The sequence below is a fragment of the Paroedura picta genome, chromosome 12, assembly GCF_049243985.1.
Source record: "Paroedura picta isolate Pp20150507F chromosome 12, Ppicta_v3.0, whole genome shotgun sequence".
NCBI lineage: Eukaryota > Metazoa > Chordata > Lepidosauria > Squamata > Gekkonidae > Paroedura > Paroedura picta.
Genome location: NC_135380.1, coordinates 28334624 through 28359426, shown reverse-complemented (window position 1 = coordinate 28359426; position 24803 = coordinate 28334624). Strand labels below are relative to the sequence as shown.

The window sequence follows — 24803 nt, the reverse complement described above, 5'->3', positions numbered from 1 at the left end:
AAAGTTTAATTCAACATCGAAATATGCTGATAGCCTCATTGTGACTATGTAAGGCTGTTTCTATCCAAAAACTAGTTTACTTTATTTTAACTCTTGTTTCATTTTTTACTTTTATTTTTCCTGCCTTTCAGATGGCAGAAAACAGAGACATACAGGCTAAGGTAGAACAGGGTGCTGCAGCTGGCAGGTCTGTCCGTAGCATTGATTACTTTTGCAGTTTTGCTAGTAGAAAACTGCAGAACATAACTTAAATTTCATAAATATTCCAATGTAGATGCTAATTTTAAATTGTATTTTTAATATTTTAAAGTAATACATCAAGCTTTGGTTAGAAGTATTGCATATATATCAGTTTTCTATTTTTTCGGGGGGGGGGGGGAAACTGTGTAGAGGTTGAAGAAATGGAGGAAAATTTACTTGTCAGTTGTAGCTTGGTTGTCCATGTCACTGTTTTTGGCTGATCCCTCCTTTGCTATGCAGCTTGTTACACACTACAAAAAGCCACTCATGAAGGTCAATGGCACGACACGCTGCAGGGGGAAGGAGGAAGGCCCTACACACACCTTGCACACACACTTCCTTTATAATGACTCCTTCCACAAATTCTACTCCATTCAGTTGCATGGATGGAAACCTAAGTTGAACTTTCAGTAGAGATATTAAAATAAAAAAGTAATAATAAAAAAAAACTCCCTGTTTTTATGGCCAGGCCAGGGCGGGGAGTGGCAGAGGCTTTATATCCCAAAGAAATGACATGAGAACTTCAGTTCCTTTATTTTTTTAAACTGAACTATTCAGGTAAAGAAAACTTTGCTGCTAAATAATACTTGGATTTCACATTTTTAATACATATACTTAATAATACTTCCATTTAAAAAATGTTCAGCCCCATTCCCCAAGCTTACTAGAGGCCATAGTAAATTGCAATGCGCTCCAGTGACATTAATTTGATGGGGGGGGAAGAGAAATTAAATATGAATATTAAAATCCTCTCTTACACACACAAGAAAAGCCTCTCTTTGAATCGCAGCTGAATACAAAATGTTCCAAAGTATACCTGCAAGGCCTCTGCAGCAGCCAAACAGGTCTTCTGTCATTAAAATGATTCTGAATTCCGCCCCCACCCCAAGAGCAATCATTGTCATGAGGTTCGTATCTGGTTTTTTGTGAAAGCCGTGATCATGTTGCACTCCACTCCAAGGTGCTCATTTGCCTCTTCTACAAGAGCGCAAACAATGTAACAATATTGTTTAACAATGCTGACCCCCTCCTACCTTACAAAGGTCTCACCTGTATGTGAATGAACCCTCCAAATCTCAAAATACAGCTCAGGCTAGAAAACGAAGTAGAGCAGGAGGAAGAAAGGCAGCAGAAGCTAAAAGCAGGGTACAAAGCCTTCTTCCCTAACATTATAATTAGTAAAGGATATTACTGCTAGCAGCTTGATACCTCTCTCATAAATAACAGCTTGCTTTGTACCATGTGTGAAACCTATTACTTAAAGCATGATTTTTCAGAGTGGGGTGCAGGAGAAATGCAGAAAGTGAATTTTAATTTCTTTATGCATTGCCAGGTTTTTGTGTACACCACACCATATACAAAACACACAGGCAAACTGCAGGCCTGAGCAACCCCTGGGGGATCCTGGGCTTGTGCCTACACAATTTTGCAGGTTTGGCTTGGAGACAAAGCAGCACGGAAGAGGTTGGGTCATTATCCCAAAGAGTTAATAGACACATCAGAAAATAGTAGTAGTAGTAGTAGTAGTAGTAGTAGTAGTAGTAGTAGTAGTAGGCATCTATATAGCACTCCCCATATGTTATCCCAGTAATTCTCACAATAGCCCAGGGACCTGAGCCAGAAGTCAGGAACCAAAGGGCTCATATCCCCAACTTCCCTAGCCTGTTTGTTTCTGCTTTCTTTGTTTGTTTTCTCTATATTGTAATTTGCTTTAGGTGCTCCCAGGGAGAGATATACATAAATTTGCTTAAGACCACAGACTGAGTCGATGGTCAAGGCAAGATTTCAACCAAGTGGCCTTCTAGACCAAAGCTAGACCAGGTATCTGGAGTCAAACTAAGAACATAGGACTGCATTCTTCTACCGGGCACTGTTTATTTCTGCTTTAAACAGCTTACTCTTTTGTCCTTTATAAGCTGCCCATCATGAGTAGATATGCATAATTCACTTTTTGAAGGTTTGTAGTGGCATGTCCAAATACAGCCATATTGACATCTAAACTCTTATGTAGTCTAAATATTACAGGGTGGGACTAGAAAATGTGCAATCGAGTCCTCTATCACTTATGAATTACAGGAACCAGTTGCACGTCACTCTCTGCCTTAGCTGCCTATGCTTTAAAACTATTAGAGTAACAACCTACAACCATAGGGACAAGGATGGTAAAGTTGAGTTGCCTAGGTAGCTTACTCTGAGGGTTCTTTCTGAAGTAAGCCTGCTCCCTGTTAGTGGCACAATGAAATCTGGTTTATTCACAGAGAAGATGGTTGACATACTGACAGATATACCTTATAGCAGAAGACTAAACTGGATACCTTCCTTCAATTCCCATAAGGGAAAAACTTACTATGAAATCAGGATTCACCTTAAGATAATACGAACTGAACAACTGATGGAATTCACTTACCAAAAGCTCCTGAGAAAATCAAGAATGAATCCTACTATTCTGTGAATCAAGTTAAACCAGTTCATGGGAACAGGAGAAAAATAGAACTCAGACAGAAGTCTGAGAATCACATAGGGCCACTGTGTCTTCTTACTCCATATTGAAGGTCAAAGAAACAAGCAACTTCAGCTTTAAAAAACTCTAGAAGCTCTCTCCAGCGGCTGTTCTAGCTTACCTACAAAGCTCAGATACAAGGTTACTATAGCAATTGGATGCTTGATTTTACAAGAGGATATGAGACAAGTACAATACCAGTTCACCATTAGAGAGTATACTAGCGGTAAAGCCCATATCCAGTAATAAAACAGGTGCTAAAGCTTGGTGGTGGGAAGAGGAAGGGGAGGGTTGTCCTGCATGCAAGGGCATGGGGATGAAGGGGTGTTTTTGGGGGGGGATTGTGGTGGTGTGGTGGCAAATGGGGGCGTGGTACTGGTGACATAGGTGTGAGGAAAATGTAGTAGGGAAGATTGGATGGGAATGGTTGCTGGCTTCGAAGGAGCTGGTTGGCAGAGGGTGATGGGGAGGACTTTTGTGGAGAGGGGGACGGCAGGGCAGGGCAGGGTGTGGTTGCCAAGGTGCCCATCTTGTAGGCCATGGGAGCATTTTGTTGGAGAAAGGGGTCCAGGGCCTGGCCACGTTAGCTGCGTTGTAGGTGAGCTTGGTTGGGGAAGGTGTTGGGGGGGATGCAAGTGGTAATTGGGTTGGTTTCTGGGGGGGCTGGATGGAGAGTGGGGGAAGGCCTTCCACAAACACCCTGTGAGAGAGGTGGGGCTGAGAGAGCTCTCCCATTGTAATTCTAGGGAATCCCCAGGTTCCACCTGGAGATCGGCATCCCCAATCACAGTACCTGAGAGTTCGCCTTTCAAAGCATCCATTTTCTCTAGGGGAACTGTTCTCTTTAGTCTCGAGCTGTAATTCTAGGGGATCCCCTGGTCCCACCTGGAGATTGGCATCCGCAATTACAGTATCGCATGGAAGATCTGGCCTCCCTTACAGCAGCAGTAGCATACTCCATCTGGTACCCTCTGTCCTCCCTTCCCCTTGATAGTGGGTTACCAAAAGGTAGAGTAGATATGTACTGACTTTTTACCACATCTTGTTTTATTGTCTGAGGATTTAGGTATGATATGTTTTATACGTTTTATTGGATGGTTTTATTGGGGTTTTATATGTTTGTGATTCGCCTCGGGCCTCCGGGGAGAGGCGAGGAATAAATCTAATAAATAATTAAACAATTAAATAATTGATTAATGGACTAAAATCAACCAATTAAATTGTTAATTAATTAATTAATTAAGTGGATAATTAGATTAATACCAGAGAGATCTCCCTTCAAAGCATTCATTTTCTATAGCTTGGTGTAGTGGTTAGGAGTGAGGTCTTCTAATCTGGCAAGTCAGGTTTGATTCTGCGCTCCCCCGCATACAGCCAGCTGGGTGACCTTGGGGTCGCTACAGCACTAATAAAGCTGATCTGACTGAGCAGTAACATCAGGGCTCTCTCAGCCTCACCCACCTCACAGGGTGTCTGTTGTGGGGAGAGGAAAGGGAAGGCAATTGTAAGCCGCTTTGAGACACCTTATGGTAGAGAAAAGGGGCATATAAGCACCAACTCTTCTTCTTTAGTCTGGAGCTGGAGCCCCTCCCTTTTCCCTAGCATTCCCCCCTGGTCCTCCCCTCTGTTTGTGGTTTAGGCCGGGGCAAATAGGCTTTTCTCAGCCTGCGAGCATGCCTCGGAGTTGGCGGGAGACGGGCCCCCATGCACCCCTGGCAGCTCACTCACCTCTGGAGAAGTATCTGAGGGGTCAGAGACTGTGAAGAAGCGGCAGAATTGTAGGAAGACCATTAGAGGCAGGAGTTCTAATCTGATTGGGCAGCCAGTGGGCCCCAATGATGGACCTGACCGGTCCATAACCCTTAACTCCAACTCCTCCCAGAATGCCTTACCACTTTTATTTAGAGTCCAGTAGCGCCTTTAAGACCAACAAAGATTTAATCAAGGCGTGAGCTTTCGAGGGATGAAGGGTGCTTAAACTCGAAAGCTCACACCTTGATTAAATCTTTGTTGGTCTTAAAGGTGCTACTGGACTCTGATTTTATTGTGCTACTTCAGACCAACATGGCTACTCATTTGAATCTATCCCACTTTTATTTAGACAATCATAGTTTCAGATCCTTTTCAGGGCTCTTCAGGAAGGTTCTGGTAACTGGTGTTCAGTATCAACATCAATGATAAACCTCTAAATAAAAGAAGCAGAAATTGGCCAGGCCCTACAACTGTTGAATTTGCCACTGGCTTACCTCTCAAATCACAGCTCACTAACTGCAATGCAAACATCCTACACCAAGTTGCCTTTGGCCTGATGGTTCCTATCTCATACCAGATGGGAGAAATTGGAGAGATGTTCTACCGCAGGCAATCAGACCTGCAAAATGCACTCAAGGATCTTCAATCTACTCCTCCCGTTCCACATAAGAAACCCTATAGTTCCAGCATGTTGCAAGAGGCCCCTTTGTTGGCCACCAACCTCAGCGATCATTCTGGGAAGAAAGGCAATCAATACACCCTAGCCTCTTGTGTGCGGTTAATAAACATAGCTTCTTTCAACACTCAGCCATTCCTTGTCGTGAATGACTGAACAGCTGCAATATAGCAAGAACTCTAGCTGGGCCACCCCCTAAGGAAAGGGAGAACGTGCACACAGAAAAACTTCCTAGCCACGTGGACTGGGGGAAGCCCTCAAAGCAGCATCAAGGCAAGTGAAACCAAGGCAGAGAAAGATAAAGAGAAACTCTGGAACAAGCGCACAGGTGGTGCTTTAATTCCAACCCAAACTACCCCTGGATTATCCCTTCAAGAGTCACAGTGTTTTGTGTATGTTAGAAGGAAAAGGTTTTAAGATCCATAATTTCAAAGCATTGTGAAACTGAAAGAGCCCACCTAGTCTAGCTCTTAGGCAAAGACAGGGCTAAACTTCTCAGCCCCAGACCTGCAGCCTGTGCCACCAGCAGAAAGAATGTCACCTTCAGAAAGGTGCCTTCATGGAAACAATTATCTTACACAGCAAGGTAAGCATGACAGTGTTCAGGTATCAATCCTATTATTTAGAAGCTTCTGCAAAGCAGCCCAGTCTAGCAAGCAAGGTCTACAGAAGCAGCAGGTGATTTCCTGGGCCCTTCACAGCCTCCAGTGTGTGGGGGGATGGGAGGGGGTGTTTCAGGTGACTCCATCATTCATTTGTGACTCTAAGGTAGAGTCACACTTTTACATCCTACACCTGCTACAAATATCCATGCAACTCTTCTAACTTGTGCAAACATTTCTTCCTCAACTGTCACATTTTTTAAAAATGTAGATAAGCTGCAAAAAAATCAGCACACCTAAAAGGCAGAGCTTTCTGGAGAGCCCAGTAGAGGTAGGCTGTGTTTACCCAGTAGCAAAGGATCCTACATAAGGTCAGAGGCACTTTTTCCTCCTAACTTTACCTGTCCCGTGGGACTGAGTCTAATGTTCAAACAGATCTGAAGGAATCTAACAGACCTGAATCTCTTTTCACATACACAGGCATAATGGACGTAAAAACTTTTTCTAAGCTAAAGAAAGCCAGAATAATAGGATTACATTACCTAATTCCTATGTCTACCCCCCCATGCCAAGAAGAGCAGCACTGTATACAGTAGTAATTATGTATAAATAAAAAGAGCACATTGCATACATATTCAGTCTGGCCCTTGGGGTAAATATGATAGGTGAATAAATGCTCACAAGATAAGAAAAGGTATGAATTGCAAATAAACATGATTTATTCAGGGGGAAAACACCCTCCATACTGCAGATGCCATGCAAATTCCTCAAAAACAAGGAAAACATATTTTTGGAGTGGTTGTGATTAAGATCAGATTTAGCTTACAGTCAAAAATAGTTTTTGACGTTTACTCATGCAAGTCTCATTGAGCCTCTTGTGGCGCAGAGTGGTAAGGCAGCCGTCTGAAAGCTTTGCCCATAAGGCTGGGAGTTCGATCCCAGCAGCCGGCTCAAGGTTGACTCAGCCTTCCATCCTTCCGAGGTTGGTAAAATGAGTACCCAGCTTGCTGGGGAGTAAACGGTAATGACTGGGGAAGGCACTGGCAAACCACCCCGTATTGAGTCTGCCATGAAAACGCTAGAGGGCGTCACCCCAAGGGTCAGAAATGACCCGGTGCTTGCACAGGGGATACCTTTACCTTTACCTTTACCATGCAAGTCTAAGGAGTTGACGCAAATGGGTGCCTTGGAACAGCAGGGGCATTGCTGCACACAGTGCACATAGGGACTATGGAACCAGAAAGGAAATGCTGCCTTCAAAAAACTAGCATTATCTGCTCCTTTCCCCATGTGCCATAATTGTTTGAACTAGAAAAACCTTGTGAGATTGAAGACCAACCAAGAGTACTTTCTTGATTGTGACCGAACAAGCATCACAAAGAGAGATGCTTCTGGGAGCTGGCAAGGGTTCTCCATTCTGTCTCCTGATAAGTCCAAACTGAAGAATCCTCTTCAAGCCTTAAAAGACCATCTTTCGTCACCTCTCAGTTAAGCAAGTGCAAGGAAGTTTTAATTTACTTTGACAAGCAGAAATGTTATACCTTAAAGACTATTTGAGGCTGTTTGAATAGATCAAGCATCTGCTTATCCTGCCCCTACAAACCCTCCAGATACGGCATGGTAGGAAGTTAAATCAATGAATAAAATAAATGCCCATCTCTTTCCCCCTCCCCAATTAAAGTTTTCCTAATGAATGGTTCATAACTGAACTAGTCAGCCTGTCCTAATACAGCTCATTACCCAAAAGTCAGGCTACACATAGAATTCTCTATAAGCACATAAACTACCTTATCTCATTGGTCCACCTGGGCAGAATTTTTCTCTCCGACTGGCAGTGGCCCTCTAGGGTCACAGAAAAATCTTCCCCAACATCTGCTACCTGAGATCCCCAGGTCTGAATCTCAGGCCTTCAACATGCAAAGCAAGTGCTCTACCACTAAACCACTACATTTTGATATTCAACTCAAAATTAATACATTTGACCCAACAAGTTACCTAAACCACACAACTCGGTCTCACATCACCAAATGCTGTTTCCATATACTTCAATCCATTCTTCCCACTTGCTGTCCTGGGCTTTTATTTGTTCAACAATCATTTAATCCTGACAGTTCTAGTGGTTTCTCAGTGGAACAGGCTTCCTCGGGAGGTGGTGGGTTCTCCATCTTTGGAAATGTTTAAACTTAGGCAGATTGTGACTGGGTGAGCAGGAATTGTGCCAGTGTTTGTCTCTTGTGGCACTTGCTTGCATAACTAGGGAACTGCTCATCACCACTGTGGGATGGTAGGTGAATTTCCTCCAAGTCAGGCTGGATTCTGGAGATTTTTGGCGGTAGGATTACTTGGGTATGAAATTGGGGTCACTGTGGGTAGGCAGATAATTGCAAGTTCCTGCATTGTGTAGGGTGTTGGACTAGATGACCCTTGAGTTACCTTCTATGACCCTTACTGAATTTATCTTCCTGTCAGAAATTGCCTTGTAAGGCTGACAAATTTACCAGAGTCATCACAGCCAATTTGATTAAGCAGTAGTGAAGCCACAGAAAAAACAGCTCCATCAAAACAATGCAAATATTTCACAATGGGTATCAATAGCCAAACATGCAAGTCATTTTGATATTCCCTCAAGCAAACCCATTTCATTCTGGCTCTGCTCTGCTCCATATCCAATGACTAGGAAAGGGGGGTGGGGATCATTTTACTACCCTAACGAAAACTTCAGACCCTTTAGAAAGCATTGCAGTAATTATGGTGACTCTCACTTAATTTACCAAATATCTGGAAAGAGCTACAGCTGCAAATGCTGTATGTTATCAGCTCTAGGTGTACAGTCATTAAACTCCACAAAGTTTAACTTTGGCATTAAAAGCTTCATTAGAAGCAAGAAGAGAACTGATTTGACTGTTGCCAATGCATGGTAAAATTAAAACTTTTTTGATGGTGACTATAAAAACCTTCGGGGAAAGGATATTGCCACTATAATTTACACTAGGGTGCTTTAAATCATGTTCAAGGAGACAGAGCATTAAGAAAGGTATGGTTTTTATTTTCTGAAACTGTTTTATTGACAGAGGCTTGTTTGTTTTTTCCTTCTTGTAAAGTGCAGAAATCTAACACTACCTGTCCACATAGAAGGGAAAGCAGAACTTGGTCAGGGTCTGTAGAATTTCCTGTGGAGAGAGAGAAAAAAAGAGAGAGATAATTTATACATCTAATGGGACCAATAAATCTAACATTAACCACAGAACACAATCTAGCAACTCTGCCCCGAAGAAACAAGAGACAGATGAAGAGAAATGCACTTTATCAATTACATGGAGGAGTATCAGGCAGTCAATCATGGGAAATAATAAACATGATCAAACTTCATTAAAAATGAAAAATTAATCAAGATTCACACATGGCCAAGCAGCAGGAGCCCTCCAGCAGCCCTCCAAAGGGAAGGCGGAGGCTGGGCTGGCGCATGTTAACTCGCCTCTGGGGAGAGTCTCCGGCCTGACCATATGGACACCAACGAACACCACCAAACCAAGCCGGCTCCTCAGGCTGGCAGCGTTTCTTCTATTGGCATCATACTTGCCTGTTTCCTAGGAACAAGAACTGCTGGGAGGGTGGAAATGCTACCCAGTGTCAATAGGGCAAATCCTAACACAAAATAAAGGCAGAGAGGGCTTCTCACATGAGCTGTCTTCCCCCATGCTGGACCTCTCACCCCAACTTGGGAGAAGAACAAACAGCAGGTTTACTTTTAAGAGAGTATGTCCAAAGTCCATGCAAGCTCATGCTAAAATAAAAACCTGATAGCCCTTAAGATGCCCGAAGCATTCCTGTTTATTTTATGCAAAATTAGTGTATTTAGCCAAAGGTAACTCCAAGCCAAAAAGGCTTGGTTGTTTAGAACATAAACTGGGAGAAGGGCTTAAGTTCCCATCTTATATTCACAGAACTAAAAAGCAGGAAACTTTTTAAGGTAACTGCATGGCACACTCTGTCTCCTGAAAGTGACTTTAAAATACATCAGTGAGACTAAGATCCTGTTAGTTAAATGGTTCAAGAAGTTAAGTCAAGTCAGTAGGGCAGCCCCTACCCATAAAAAAATAAAAACCTGTCCAGACTGATTTTTTTAATTAACAAAAAGCCCCTGTATGGCTGCAGGGGAAGGAGTTACCATTTAAATTGGAAGTTTTTACTATTATCACGGTCTGTCAACAACATCTCCAGAACTCTTTATCAGCATATTTGCATTTACATATCCAAGAAGGATTTCCCCCCTTCCCTCTCTCTTATTTTATTTTTTTTTTAAGTTGAACTATTACAACATTAAACAAACGATCCCTCACATTATAAAATTAATGATCGATTTACAAATGGAGCACTTTCCAGGCCAGTAATAATAAATTATCTGTGCTAACAGAATTGATGCTTCGTGCTTCATTTATTTTTAAAACCACTTCCATCATTTAACAAATAAACCACATCAATCTAATCACCCATTCAATGGAGCAGAAAACATATTGACTCTCCTGGCAGGAACATGGTCCTCCTACACAATTCAATTGAGCATGTTCCCTTGCTTCATATACTTTCAAGCTCAATTGCTTTGCACAGTACCACCTCTTCCCTTCCTTTTTTTTCTTCCCCCTGCAACACCAATAAAAGGTCAGGGAGTAAAACAGAGACGGGTCTTTCCTAACTTTAAGGATTATAGTATATAGAGAAATAGACAAGAAGACAGAAATGGCACACACACACGTACACAAGAGGCATTATCTAGGATGGGGCACTTTTCCAGCAACAAACATAGTGAGGAGTTTGGAGACCAAGACATGAGGTAAAGTTGAGGGGGCTAAGTCTGTTTAGCCTGGAGAGAAGACAACTAAGAGGTGATAAGACAACTAACTATATAGAGGTTGCAGCAGAGTTGTTTTCTGTTGCCCCAGAGGGTTGGACCAGCACTAATGAGTTAAAATTAATTCATAATAATTTTCAACTAAATATCCAGAATATGTCCCTGACAGCTAGAGCAGTTCCTCAGTGGAATAGGTGATAGGTTCTTCTCCTTTGCATGTTTTTAAGCAGATACTAGATAGCCATCTGACACAAATGCTGTGAATTTAGGCAGATTGTGGGTGGGTGGGCAGAAGGAATTAGATTTTGTGGCCCTTCTTTGCATACCCAGGGAAATGCTAATCACCACTTTGGGGTCAGGAGACAAATTTCTTCCAAGCCAGACTGACCAGGAAATCGATTTGTTTTTTGTTTTGTTTTGGGGGGGGGGGTGGAGAAGCATCATCTGGGCATGGAATTTGGGGTCACTGTGGGTAGGCAGGTGGCTGTGAATTTCCTGCATTCTGCAGGGGGTTGGACTTAATGACCCTGGAGATCTCTTCCAACTCTGATTCTAGTACATGGCATTTGAAAGCTACAGACACTCCTTCATACTTGCTAAAGTAAGGCACTTCTTTGTACCTGCCAAGTACCAGCAATAGTAGAATGCTGGCCTTATGAAGGCATGTAAAATCATCAATCCCCATGATAATGCTGGCGTGGCATGCAGATGAGGTATGCCCTACCCGATTGGCCCTCACTGGGGTTATGCCCCCAATATCAATAGGGCACTCTCCTACTGAGGGTCAATTGCAGGTCGTACCTCTCCTCCTCCTGTCACTTTCAGCAGTTAGACGGGTGGAAGAGGAGTCTGCCCCACTGCAGGTAAGTCACCCTGTACTCCCCAGTTGGCCAAGCACTCTTCCCAGCCCTATATCTCCTTGGGGGGGGGGGAGTTCAGCCTGCTTCACCACAGAGCAATATGACAGCCAGCCACCACCACACATTTCCCTATCCTCCACCCTCCATTTCCTTGGAGGGGAGGGGGGAGGAGGCAGCAGCCTTCTCTGCAGGAGCCCTCCTGACCAATATCACTTTCTAGAGCATGGTTTACGAATGGGCTTTGCCTCTAGTAAAGTCATGGAAGGAGCCATAAAGGCCATTACAGTCCATCTTCCTGTCCAATGCAGGATCAGCCTAAAACATCCATGGTAAGTACCTGTCCAGTTACTGCTTAAAGACCACCAGTGAGGAAAACCTCAAAACCTCATTAGGCAGCCAATTCCACTGCTGAACTACTCTTACTGTGAGAATTTTTTTCTGATATCTACATGTAGTTTAAACCCATTACTGTGGATCTTATCCTCTGCTGCTGACAGGAACCACTCTGTGCCCTTCTCTGAGTGCCAACCTTTCAAATATTATGTTTAGCCTTTTCTCCAGGCTAAACATTCCCAAGTCCTTCAGCCTTTCCTCACAGGGTTTGGCTCCCCATCCCCGGATCATTCTCACCCCTATCCTCTGCACCCTCCCAATTTTGTCCACATCGTTTTTGAAGTGAGGCCTCCAGAACTGCACACAGGATTCCAGGTGCGGTCTGACCCATGGGGTATACAGTGGGAATTATTAGATCAACCCTGCATAAACAAAAGGAGATATTTCTTCATTTGAAAAGCTCACTATTCATAAGAGCTACACCACCAGCTATAGGCTGTGTTCCATGACACTTTCAGATCAAACCCTGTGTGGCAACTATGCAGGTAGAATTTCAAACACATAAAGAGAATTGTTAATGTTTGAACATCACTGGAACTCTATCACGGGTCACTCACCTCAGATTGAACATCTGATAGCAACGCAAGACTTATTTGCTTTTTTATTTGGGCTGGTGATGATGAAGGTTAAGTTGGTGAAAGGGAGCATGATATGACATTCGGTACCTCCTATTTTACTAATTTTTAAGTGTAATCTTTCTGTAACAAAGCAAGCTGCACCCAGGACAAAATGTGTCACATGAGGTCTACTGTATCTACTGAACCATCACTACATCTTTATCCCAGCCTTCCCCCAAGAAGTTCAGGATGATATACATAGATGCCTCTCCAGTTTTAGCCTCACACTGTGAGGGAAGGCTGGGCTAAGAGTGTGACTGGGTCACCCAGGGCCAAGTAAGAATTTGAACTCAGGTCTTGTCTTAATCTAGTACTCGGCTATCACCTCTGCCACTGCATCCCCCAAAGAGCACTAAGATTGAGTGATCAAAACCTGCTCAGGATTCCTGGCCCCAAAGAAATCAAATTGGCCTCTACTCTACCTGGTGAGATCAGGGTCCTGCAGGGTCTTAAGCAGTTCCACAGGGCCTGTAAGACCCTGAGTTGTTCAACTGGGCCTATGGCTGAGGCCTTAGGGTACATCTGATTATAGGTGGCCTTCCTGCCTGATTCCACCAAATAAACACTTTCAGAAATTGACATTTTTATACATTGCCTGGCCTTTCTCCTCAGACAGGGTGCAGAACTGGGTGAACAGACTCATTTTCTGCATTATTGTAAAGTTATATTTTTGTATTTTATATTTTAGAGTCTAGATAAGTAATTTAATGTTAAGATTTTATACTTAAATGTTATGAAATGTTGAATTTATTTGTTTTTTTCTGTTATAACCCACCCTGAGCACCCCAGGGAAGGGCAGGCTAAAAATATGAAAAAATAATAAATAATATATTATTTATTTATTTTATTTAAGGTACCATGGAACCATTATTTCTGTTGTCTTTCTGCCAATGTGTATGTGCTTAACTTTGTAACTTGCCAAAGGCATACAAAATAAGGAGACTGCATAAGATGAGACATATCAACTGCTTCAAAACATCAGAAATCATCACAAAAGACAAGTGCAGTTGCTCAAGCATTCCAGAAGCAGAATATCGACTCTACGTCCTTGTTTAACTATGGTCCAAATCCATCATGTGCAGGCAACGCAGATCTATGAGTTCCAGAAGATCTCACAGCCACCCAACTCCATGGGCAAGGAGCAGCATTAATAGTTTAATAGAACAGTGCATTGTACTCTCTCCTAGAGCTAAGGATTTGCCCCCACTACCATCTTATTCCCTCAACAGTCTTAATGGTACAGTCCCACTACAAGCCACATTTTATTACTGTGTGTTTTCTTCCTTCCACTAGCCCCATAACCATTTGGGATCAGGAATACAAACCTCTCTTTGGAAGCATGAACTTGTTCTAAGATAATTCTCTCCTTTTATAAAGCTAACTGTGCTTTGTTATAGCAGGCAGACAAAGACACTGACAAGGCGCCTTGGTGGGGGGGGGGATCTGGATTCTCTTGTGTCTGAATGTGACAAAATCTGTACATGCCTTCTGTGCTTCCCCCCCCCCATTTCTCCCCACCAACAGGGTAGGGGGGGACACAAAGACAGGGGACACAGCTGAGAAGATGCAAATTACTCAGGAGCTGCCACCAAGGTTCCCAAGGGCAGTGTGTGCCAGTTTTCTGGATCAATCCCCAAGTTTATGTTTTCACATTTTTATATGCAGTTTGATTTTTAACATTTTAATGAGCATTAAAAAAAAAAAAGACTGCATGAATCTACGCCAGCCAGTCACCAGATTTAAAGTGTGGGGCGTGAACTGGGTCCCAGGAGACTACAAAGAGAGCTGTCTCACCACTGGCTGTAGGACATTTGCCACCTGCCTCCCCCAGTCAACCCCACCCCCAGTCCAATTCTTTACATAATCAAAACACTGCTGACATTATGAGCCCCCTTATGGGTTTTCTAAAGTCCCTCTTCATCGATCCAGCCAACATGTAACTTATCGGAGACAACATAGCACTCATTGATTAAGCTAGGTTTCAGCAGTAAAGTTTTCAAAATAATTGAGCTGAAAAGACAGCAATCCAACCCCCTTGTGTCACAGAGTAGCCCACAAAGGGATTGCTGTCCCCCCACACTGATTTCAGACAGATGCTTGAAGAGGGATGCAAAATACCACATTTCACGCAAAGATTTTGGGCAGGTAATGGTAACATTTTATTTTACACGGAGTACTGGTTGAAAATTGTACAAATCCCATGGATAAAGTTGACTAGTTTTAATGTAAACCGCCCTGAGCCTTCGGGGAGGGCGGTATATAAATCTAAATAAATAAATAAATAAATAAATAAAGAGAAAGGGACTTGCCCAAGAAGGATCACCCAGTGAGTTTCAGAACACAGCGGGGAAACTGAACCCTAGTTTGCTATATCTATGGCCAGTCCTTTAACCAAGGCACCACAAATTGTGTTCTGTTCAGACACAATATATTCTGTAGAAGATGTGCAACTCCTTGCCTCAAAAGCTCATTTACAGTTTATAGGCAGGCAAACAAGAAATAAATAATGAATGATATCTGGTGGCATAGGCCAGAGAAGAAGAAAAGAAAAGCCCGGAAAGGGGGGGGGGGGAATAAATCAGAAAAGCAAGTCCAAATTGAAGCTGCCTGCAACTCCAAACCCAAAGGTTCAGGGTTTGCTTCCAGCCATTTGCACTTGCTTGGGTTTCACAAAAGGCCCTTGGGGATAAATTCTCAGCTACTGGGCTCATGGATCCCCCTTATCCCTACATCTCTTGCACAGCCCTTTAGAGTATACGAATTCCCAGTGCAAGCTAAAGTCCAAAGAGGTGAGTATTGCATCCGACCGACAGCACAGCAACAGCCATAGGTGAAGGTTCAACAGACAGAGAGCCTACAGGATAACTACCTAAGCTTAGCCCAAGAGCCTGTTTTTAGTGCCAAAGTTCAGCCTCTAAACACACACACACACACACACAAATTAAAGCAGCAAGAGCTTTATGAATTTCCCTTAGCTCTGTATGGGGGCAACACACACGCAGCTTTAAGCACCACCACACTCAGAAACTGACTATTAGTACTAGACTGTTAATGACAGGAGAGGGAATCTAACTAGATACATAGGTTCTTACTCAATGGAGTAAGAGCCATCCTTAACAGTTAACTAAAACCTCCAATCTGGGGATGCAGCAATGAAGTGGGCCCTTCCAAACTTCACTGCCTACTTGGCAGTTTTCGGAGGGATCTCCAGGCAAACTTCAAAACTTGCACAAGCACTGCCGGCCAAACTAGACAGTACAGTGTTCACAGGTGCTAACTCTCAAGCCATTTTAAAGCTGAAGTTGGTCATTCAAAAATGCCCACAATATGGTGATAACAGGCAATCTTGTCATTCGCCACGACTATCTTTTAATGTGCTGAAACAGACCTTGTTTGGGCACTTCAGAAGGCCCGGGGGGGGGGGCACACATACAAAATTACCTGATTCCACCATGCTAGCATTTTTAAATGGCCGAGTTCAGCTTCAGATGAGACCCATGGATGCTGAAATGTCTAGTTTGGCCCTGAAGCATGAGAGGCAGGTGTACACCTGGAGGAGGGACAGAAAACTACAAAAGAACTGAGATAATTATGTCGTCCTCATGGTGGCAGCAACCATTCCATGATAAGGAGAATCCTAAATCTACACCAAGGAACGACAGAGAATCAGCAGCAAGAAGTGCTACTTAAGAACCGAAAGAACTACTGAGGCAGTGGCTCGGAAACTTCACCCAAAGTAGTTTCAATAGACAAAGGGAAAAAATGGGACACACTCCTTGCTTCTATGGGTATAGATAGGTTGGTTTTGGGAAGGAAGTGAAGACCTGACATCCAGCTTTGACAAGAGCACAGAATATATTTGGTAGGAAAGTGTGTACTACCCATAGCAAGTCCAATGCCAAATTCAGGCCTCTTTGGAATGACTTAAAGGAAAATCTGTCAATGAGAAAACGGATTCAACACTAAAGAAAACCCCACCACATGGTTGTTTTTTGCATATGTGATAGCAGCTACCAAGTCTTAGTTCCCGTTGTTTTAAAGCCATATTAAAAACATAGTTTTTAAAACAGCATTACAGTGTTTTGTGTTGCTGGTCCATTTCCTCTCTGTTTTTAAAGGTCAGTCCCTGTGAACAACCAGAAAAGACTGGATAGACAGTGCTTGCAGACAGGTATCTTCTTGCTTTGAACAGAAGAGGAGAAAAGGTTTCCTTATTCAGAACAGCCATTCACCCTCAAAGAGCAAAAAAGATATTAGAGATTAGTTTAGAAAGCAAAGCAAGAGATATTATAATTTTAAAGTTTTAAATCCAAACGAAGTACACAGATGTATAACTTTTCACTGTTCATATTTGACAGAGGGGAAAACATTCATTATCAATCTTGAATTTTTTAAACTTAATTGTGCCTGTTTCTTCCAACTCATTCTTCCCCAAAGGACATCAGTCCTCCAAATCTAGCTTGGACATTACACAGGAGGTGGCTCCCAGCCTCCCTTAGGTCTCGCTCCTTATACAACATACGCAAAAGCAGGAGATAATGGGTCTGTGTTGAATTCACTGCTCTACACAGTTCCTCCTGGGACACAGACCTAGCAGATGTGATAAAAGAAAAAAAAACTGTGCCAGAGAAAAATAGTTCTGGTTTCAGCTTTAATGGCATTCACATGCAAAGAAAGGAAAAGGGGAAGGACGGCTTCCACATAAACACAAATAAAACATTCCCAATTAAATAGCCTTTTTTACATTTTAGACCCCCAATGAAGGATTAAATAATTTTAAAGATTCTAATTCATGCTAAGCTGAAAGCTGGGGTATCTGGGACGCCACCTCACTGCAGAAAAATTATACAGAAAGAATAATTGAAAGCCTTATGTTTAACTTTTGTTATGAACTTCCCTTCGATCCAGTCGAGGGCTCGATATCCACCCTTCAAAGCTATTGCATCTGCATATCCGGAACCTACAAAATATGTAAAACTGCTCACTGAGCAGCTAACTTAATTCAAAGTCATTTGTATAATACATATACAATCACACACCTCCTGCAGTCAATATACAGGAGAGAAAAAAGAGCTTGCCACGGGTAGGATTTGGTTTCCAAACCTGCATTAAAACAGCTTCAGAATGCTTCCAGTGAGCACTACATTTGCCCAGCAATGGTAGAATTTTACTCTTTTGAAGCAGCTTCTGGAAAATAACAACCCCCCCCCCAAAAAAAGCATGTTCTGATTTCCTAGGGCAGACTCTCAAAAATCACAATTGCACATCCTCTTAATCAGCAATCCCGCTTTCCCTAGGCAGGACTTCTGCCAATAAACACAAACTTTAAAAACAGTTTTCCATTTTTAAAAAAAATGAAGAAAAAAGAATGATCTTTGTCAAATAAATCCAAATGTATGCAAATCGTTTTATAAACATCCACAAACATTTATTTAGCTTTTCAAAAGTTGCCCTTCTTTGAAAGCATGAAAATTGGAAAGGGGGGGGGGGGGAGGAAGGGAGATGCAAAGGACAGCTTAGAGGCTGGCTCCTGCCATAAATATTCAGAAGGAAGATTATAGGATCCGTGTTCGGCTGTCTTCGGCTTCTCTAAAGTCCACATAGAATAGCAAAGAACAAAACTAACGAGAAGGAGAGCAGATGTTAGACAATGCAGCGGCCTTCTCTTTCCCCCTCTTACCCTATCCCCCCTCCCCCTGCCTCCCTTGGCTATACTACGGCGCTTTCATTTCTCTCCCCCCCCCCCCCTTCAATATGGTTAGGTCATTCAAGGATTCTCCTATAGACTCTGCATTGTGGCTGAGAGTTATAAGCTGGACCTCTGTCAGCTTTCCAAAAGTTCCCAATAAAAAGCATTATGCAAATTCTACCACTCTCCTACCCTCTACTCAGAAAAAAAAAACACAGAAAAGGCCTCCAATAGGCAGCCATTGGAGTATTGCAAGTCCCAGCCTTCATTTCTGTATGGCTGTGTTTGCCTGAGGGCCGTGCTGCTTGTTTTGACAGTGGATCCCCCCAGATAGTTGGGATTAGTCGAGCTTGTTTAGATAAACTCGAAAATCAAGGCCTTCTCGAGGTAGACGGCTGGATGTAGCTACCCAGTTTCCAGCTGCTGCCTTCTTTCATCCCCAAACAACTGCCGATCCACAGTAGATATCACAGCCACAGGCTATCTCCCATACATAAGTAAGAAATTAAAGGCAGCTAAAAGAAGCCTTTGTAAGTCTTAGCGCTAAAATAAGGAACCTGTATGACATAGTTTAGACATGTTATTCAAACAAAACACCGGTGAGGCTTTGCAAAGGATGGCTAAACGTTTGTTCAAGGACGATGACGATGGCTACCCCTCCCCACAGAAGCAGGCATCCTGTTCTTACAGACCTTTCTTGCCATAAGTTGCAAAGGGAAGAAACTTGGGAAGTTTCAAAAATGTGCCTCCTATTTACAAAAGCATTCTGCTGTAATGATGGGGGTAATAACTATGCAGTGCAGTGTGAAAACACTTACCCCTTTGGGTTTTAAGGCAACTTTCCATAGCAAGGGCTTTAAGCTGGTTATACTACATCCCAAGTTCAACACACATACAAACACCCTTTCCAAACTATGAAGCAGGTATTTAAGGACAACGGCCATGAAAAATGAGCTAAAGAGACTGAATGTCCCTAACTTTTCATAGAGAGTGACTGTTCTGGTTCTTGCATTTCCTAAAAGTTTGCCAGGGTTTTCTTCCTTTCTTTCACAGTTCAAGAATCCAGACAAGACGCTCCAAGTGTGCAAGGATGCGTGTAGCACATACAAAACCCTGCATGAAGAGACTCGTGGGCTCAGGGAATTACTGAAATGTAAACATTGAGTAATTGCTGGAGCAGCAAAGGCTGGGGCAAACTGAAAAAGGAAGCCTAGCGACAGGTCAAGGGAGAGTAAATATCTTAATTCTTCCTTTGCACTCAGAGTAGTTGATTCAATTAGCAAAGAGGGCTGAAAGAAAGAGCAGCATAACTCAAGGGTACCAAAGGGGCAGGGAAGCTTACAGAACCATCTTGCAACAAATGAAAAAGTTGAGACATCCAGCTACAAGTCCAAGAAGATACCAAACCCAGAATATGGAAGTCTGTCTACATTTCATAACATTTCAGGCTTGACAAAACAGAGCTATCATGAGCTGAATTATCATACTTTAATTTTACTTATTAAAATATTTACATATCACTTTTTGAAACACATGGAGCAAACTTATAAAAATCATGGCAACAACTAAACCAAGCACAGAATATAAGTGCATTCTAAAACCAACAGTTTTCAATATAAAATACACAGTCAGCTAACAAACCCAAACAGAAATCCACTAAAATATCTCTTGCATAAAATAATTATTTAAAACCACTACTAAAATCTTCAGCTTCATCATATGGAGAGGGAAAGGTTACAGCACTGGAAGCCAAGTGGTACAGCGATGTCAGAGTCTAGCAAGGACAAGTGAGTTACGAGTTCAAAACTTCCCTCTGTTACACATTTTGGCAAATCAATCTCAGTCCAACCCACTTCACCAGATTGTTGTGAAGACAGGGAAGCAGGTCTGCTACCCTCTGCTCCATGGAGAAAAGGGAGGGGATAAAAATAGGTATTCCAGATAGTGTCCAATTGATGGTTCAATAGTGTTAACAGCTGTAGACTAGGTAGAGCCTCAGGCTGTGATTGGAGTCTGCATTATCATTAGATAAACAAGAGTTCATGGTAGTGCAGTCACTATTTTTCCTCCTGTGCCAGGTCTGTAAGTTGGCTCCTTGTCTGAGTCAGATCTTGTCACACTGATCCACACAACGTCACCTCTAGATTGTACAATTTGCTTTACATAGGGCTACCTTTGAAAACACTTAGGAAACTACAGGTAGTTCAGAATGCAGCTGCCAGATTGCTGACTGGAATATCATTGTCAGCTTGTATTGCTCCAATTCTGCAGCAGCTGCACTGGCTACTAAGTAGTCTCCAGACCTAATTCAAGGTGTTGGCCTTGAATTGGGTCTTCAAAGCCATTAATGGACTGGGAGTGCCTCTTTTGTTACAATCCCCTGCATTCCCTTGGTCATTATCTAGGGGCCTCTGGAGGTGCCTGGCCCCAGTTTGGCTTGGCTAGCTGTAAGGAGGGAAAGGGTCTTCTGTTGTGGCCCCTACCATGTGGAATGCACCCTTGGATGACACCTGTGCCCTGCCAGTCTTGTTTAGTTTCACAGGGCATGCAAAGCTGAATTATATAGACAATGATTGAGTAATGTCTTAAAGACTAGCAGGAATGAAACAAATGAAATATCATGAAAGAAACTAATTTTCTCCATTTTATACAGAAAATTACAGAAGGAAAGGAAAGGGATGAGATGAGATGAGTACAGACAGACTTCATATCAAATCATGTTTTTCTCTTATGTTAGAGACTTGACTGGATAAACAGATCTTCAGAAACACAGCATCTGTATGATCATCAGAAAGTACCAAAATAAAAGGGTGAACTATCTTAGAAATTATCAATGAAGAATTGTGCCGTTTTTGCAGAAATCTTACTACTTAGTTCTACACATTATTAACATTTAGTACAAGTAAAAGTCTTTTGGAATTTAAGAACTGGCTTTGAACAAAGGCTAATATGAGCCAGTGCCATCAGATGAAACTTGAGGGTCCTGCCTCCCAGGCTAGCCCTCCAATCATTGAACATACAAGTTTACTATGCTTTTGTCCTTGATCATTTTTGCATGCACATATTTATAACATATAGTTTTCTTGCATAACACCTCACTGGATTGCTGTCCATCATACATGCCCAACTTGTTTCTCCTATAAAGATACGGAGGGAAGAGTCGGCTTATAAGGATTTATTGGCTGCTTCCACTAGTAAGTAAGTACATAAATAGTGCCACTAGTACTTTAGTTCCTTTTCAAGTGACCTTTTTGAGTAACTGTATTTACAGAAGAGTTTTGGAGCTGTACACGGCACAGGGAGGATGAAATTAGCTATTAGTGCCTGTCAGGTTTCAAATGCTACATCAATGATCAGTGCTTAAGTTATCAAAACTTCCCTAATTTAAGGATGGCATCCAGAAAACCCATCCTCCTCTTCCTCTTCTGCTTCCCCAGGGCAGACAAGCAGTCCTATAGTAATCATAAGGAATGTACATCTTACAGATTCATTTCACTTTCCTCTACTCTTGCTGGAAGAAGAACATCTTTATTATAACAAGTACCATAAATGCTGAAGAAAGGGTGGCTGCAGATCTGTAGTTAATGTGGAGCTCCTGTCGAGAAAATTGAGGCTTATAGTATGGTATATCCTGTCGCTTCCACTGTACTGAGCACATAAAAAGCATTAACAGTTACAGCAGTAAAATGCTTGCATAAAACAGCAGTTTTAAAGCTGCTAGATCCACATTGCAAAGCATTTCAAACGAAGGAACAGTAAATTAACAAAACTCTCCTAGGTTGCAGCTTCTTCTTCCAGAGCACTACAACCGCTTAAGCAGACCAGGAAAAAAAACATGTTTTACTGATGTCTTGAGTTTACATTATTCACCTGAGGGAGCAAGAAAATCTAGCTGCCTTAACTCAATGCCACCTGGGCAACTTATACTGCAGCCACAATCTCTTTTGCCTACATTGTGAAGAGGGGATATCTTGTTTGTTTTTAAACCCATAAACATATCACACAAAATGATAAGGAGTTATACTAGCAAGATCCCCCACCCCCGATTGGGTTAGCCTAGGTCAGAGGTAGTCAAACTGCAGCCCTCCAGATGTCCATGGACTATAATTCCCAGGAGCCCCTGCCAGCGTTCGCTGGCAGGGGCTCCTGGGAATTGTAGTCCATGGACATCTGGAGGGCCGCAGTTTGACTACCCCTGGCCTAGGTTGTGTACAATAAAAGTGGGAGCCACTGTTGTGACATGATTCCTACAATCCACTCTGGTCAACATTCTGGCTACAGATTTCTGTACCACCTGTAACTTCTTAACAGTCTTCAAAGTTAGCCCCACGTAAAGTACAGTGCAGACCTTACCACAATGGTAAGGTCTCCCTCACTACAGATGGGCTGTAACTGGCTCCCCAGTCAAAGTTGGTGAAAGGCATCCCTGGGCTACCACTGCCACCACAGGAGAACTGGGTTCAGAAGCACTCCCAGGCTAGACCTCATCCAGAACAAGAAATGTCCACTATCTTGGGTCAAACCTTTCCCCACACCTCTGCTTTGTCAGGATTAAGTTTCAATTTGTTAGTCCTTATCCAAATACTGTCACCCCACAAAAAGCAACAGTAAATTTCAACCTGAAAGGTGAACAAGGAAGAAGTATAATTCATAAAATTCTTGTTCATTGAATGCCATACAGGGAACTGCATGGGAATAAGCCAGTTAACTCATTAGGGAGCAAACTTTAAATCAATTGAAATCTTGCAGATCAATTATAAACCAAACACTGCTGGAAGAAATCTGCGAGGTGACAACTTTGCCTGAAATCCTGCAAACTCCCTCCAAAAAAAGTTTACTATTGCTAAAAGTAGCCAATTTGCACAGGTTTGTTGAATTCCAATACTTATTCACAACCTATTTAAACCATATTTTATGTTTTAATGACTTAATTAGTCTTTTGAGATGTTCTTTCCTATGTATATATGTAAACGCTATCGCATGCATTTTAGCAAGTTACATACAATAGCCTCAAGGCTGTTAACCCCCCCCCCCACCACCACCACCACCAGACACACATACACACTTCAACACGAACTAATTTTACCAAACTTATGACAGCCTTGGCCAGAACTGTCAACAGTCAATGTTATTTGCCTGCTGTAAGCAGATGTGTGACAAGAATTTACAAAACTAATCATTCTTTCTCAAAACAGAACTGAAACAATCAAACTGGCTGTTATTAGGTTTAAGAGATTTCCCCCCAAAAAAATATTCACCACATTGGTACAGTCAAAAGCACTGATTTATTAAAACACTTTAATCTGGAGAGGATAGGTCTACCACAATGATAGTCTCTGCCTGTAAGACATAGGCATGGCCTCTTTCCTACTAGCTTGATCAAACTTGAGAATTTTCTCGTAGTTTTGTATAATGTGGAACACTAAGACAAAAAACAGGTATGCAATGGGCAGATTACAATGATGGAAACAAACTAAACATTTTCTGTGTTAATGCACACAAAGAAAAACCTGTAAAAGTCAGCAGCGCTTTAGGGGGTTTCATACTCTCTTCTCCCTAATCAAGATATATAGAGCTAGGACTTTTCCCTATTAGAGGAGGAGGAGGAGGGGGAGGAGGAAGAGGAGACAAAGAGTTGGTTCTTATATGCCACTTTTCCCTACCTGAAGGAGGCTCAAAGCGGCTTACAGTCGCCTTCCCATTCCTCTCCCCACAACAGACACCCTTTGGGGTGGGTGAGGCTGAGAGAACCCTGATATTACTGCTCGGTCAGAACAGTTTTATCAGTGCCGTGGCGAGCCCAAGGCCACCCAGCTGGTTGCATGTGGGGGAGCACAGAATTGAACCTGGCATGCCAGATCAGAAGTCCTAACCACTACATCAAACTGGCTACACCAAAACCAACCCACTACACCAAAAAGCTGGTGCCCCTGACATTCATGGGAGGCAGAGGGCAGGATTAAAGTGCCTGATTAATTAATCAACTCCTCAACAAGGGAGAAAGAGAGGGAAGAAGAATTGATGCCAACTTTGACAAGTCTTAATAGGGAACAACTGAGTAGTAAATGTGACCAAGCTGGAGACTTGGTTGAGATTTTATACAGATAAAAGGGTAACTTGTGTTCTTCTGTCTTTCCTTTGTGCATTATGTTCTGATGGCTAGACTTATGTACCCAGGAGTAGCACTGTAGGATCCTATCAGTAGTTTATGTAGTCCAGCATCCTGTTTCCCACAATGGCCAACCAAATGCCCCACCAAAGTCCAAAGTCTACCACTCCTGCTGCCCCTGATACAATCTCCATTACACACCTTAAGCCTTTGGGCTGGGGAAGAGGGATATGCTGAGACTTCATTATACAAGAAGGAATCTGAGAATTAAGTTCTTCTCCACACATCCTGCATCCTTGCAATGTATTTTATTCAATACCAACTGCATGCAACAACCACAAGGTGGTCTGACATTTTCTATCACCCCGAGGTGGCAGCCTTGGGGCGGGGGGGCTTTGCTGCTTTAAACTGGCCCTGCCATCCATCCATTCGCCAATATAACATAAGCAGGCTACTCAGCTCCTCCCAAGGAAGACTTCAGAGTTCTGCACAGGATCTCAGTTTGCATCCTGTAAA

At 42.6% G+C, this 24803-nt stretch overlaps 1 protein-coding gene across 12 annotated transcripts in view; it reads right to left on the bottom strand.

Annotated features, from left to right (window-relative positions):
- The window catches only part of DENND1A (DENN domain containing 1A), a 240738-nt gene that overhangs the window by 153345 nt on the left and 62590 nt on the right, over positions 1–24803 (bottom strand). For all 12 annotated transcript variants that reach the window (XM_077306060.1, XM_077306062.1, XM_077306051.1 and 9 more), the window contains exon 4: positions 8891–8940. In XM_077306060.1, the coding sequence (XP_077162175.1) occupies positions 8891–8940 (50 nt within the window). The remainder of the gene's footprint in view (positions 1–8890; positions 8941–24803) is intronic.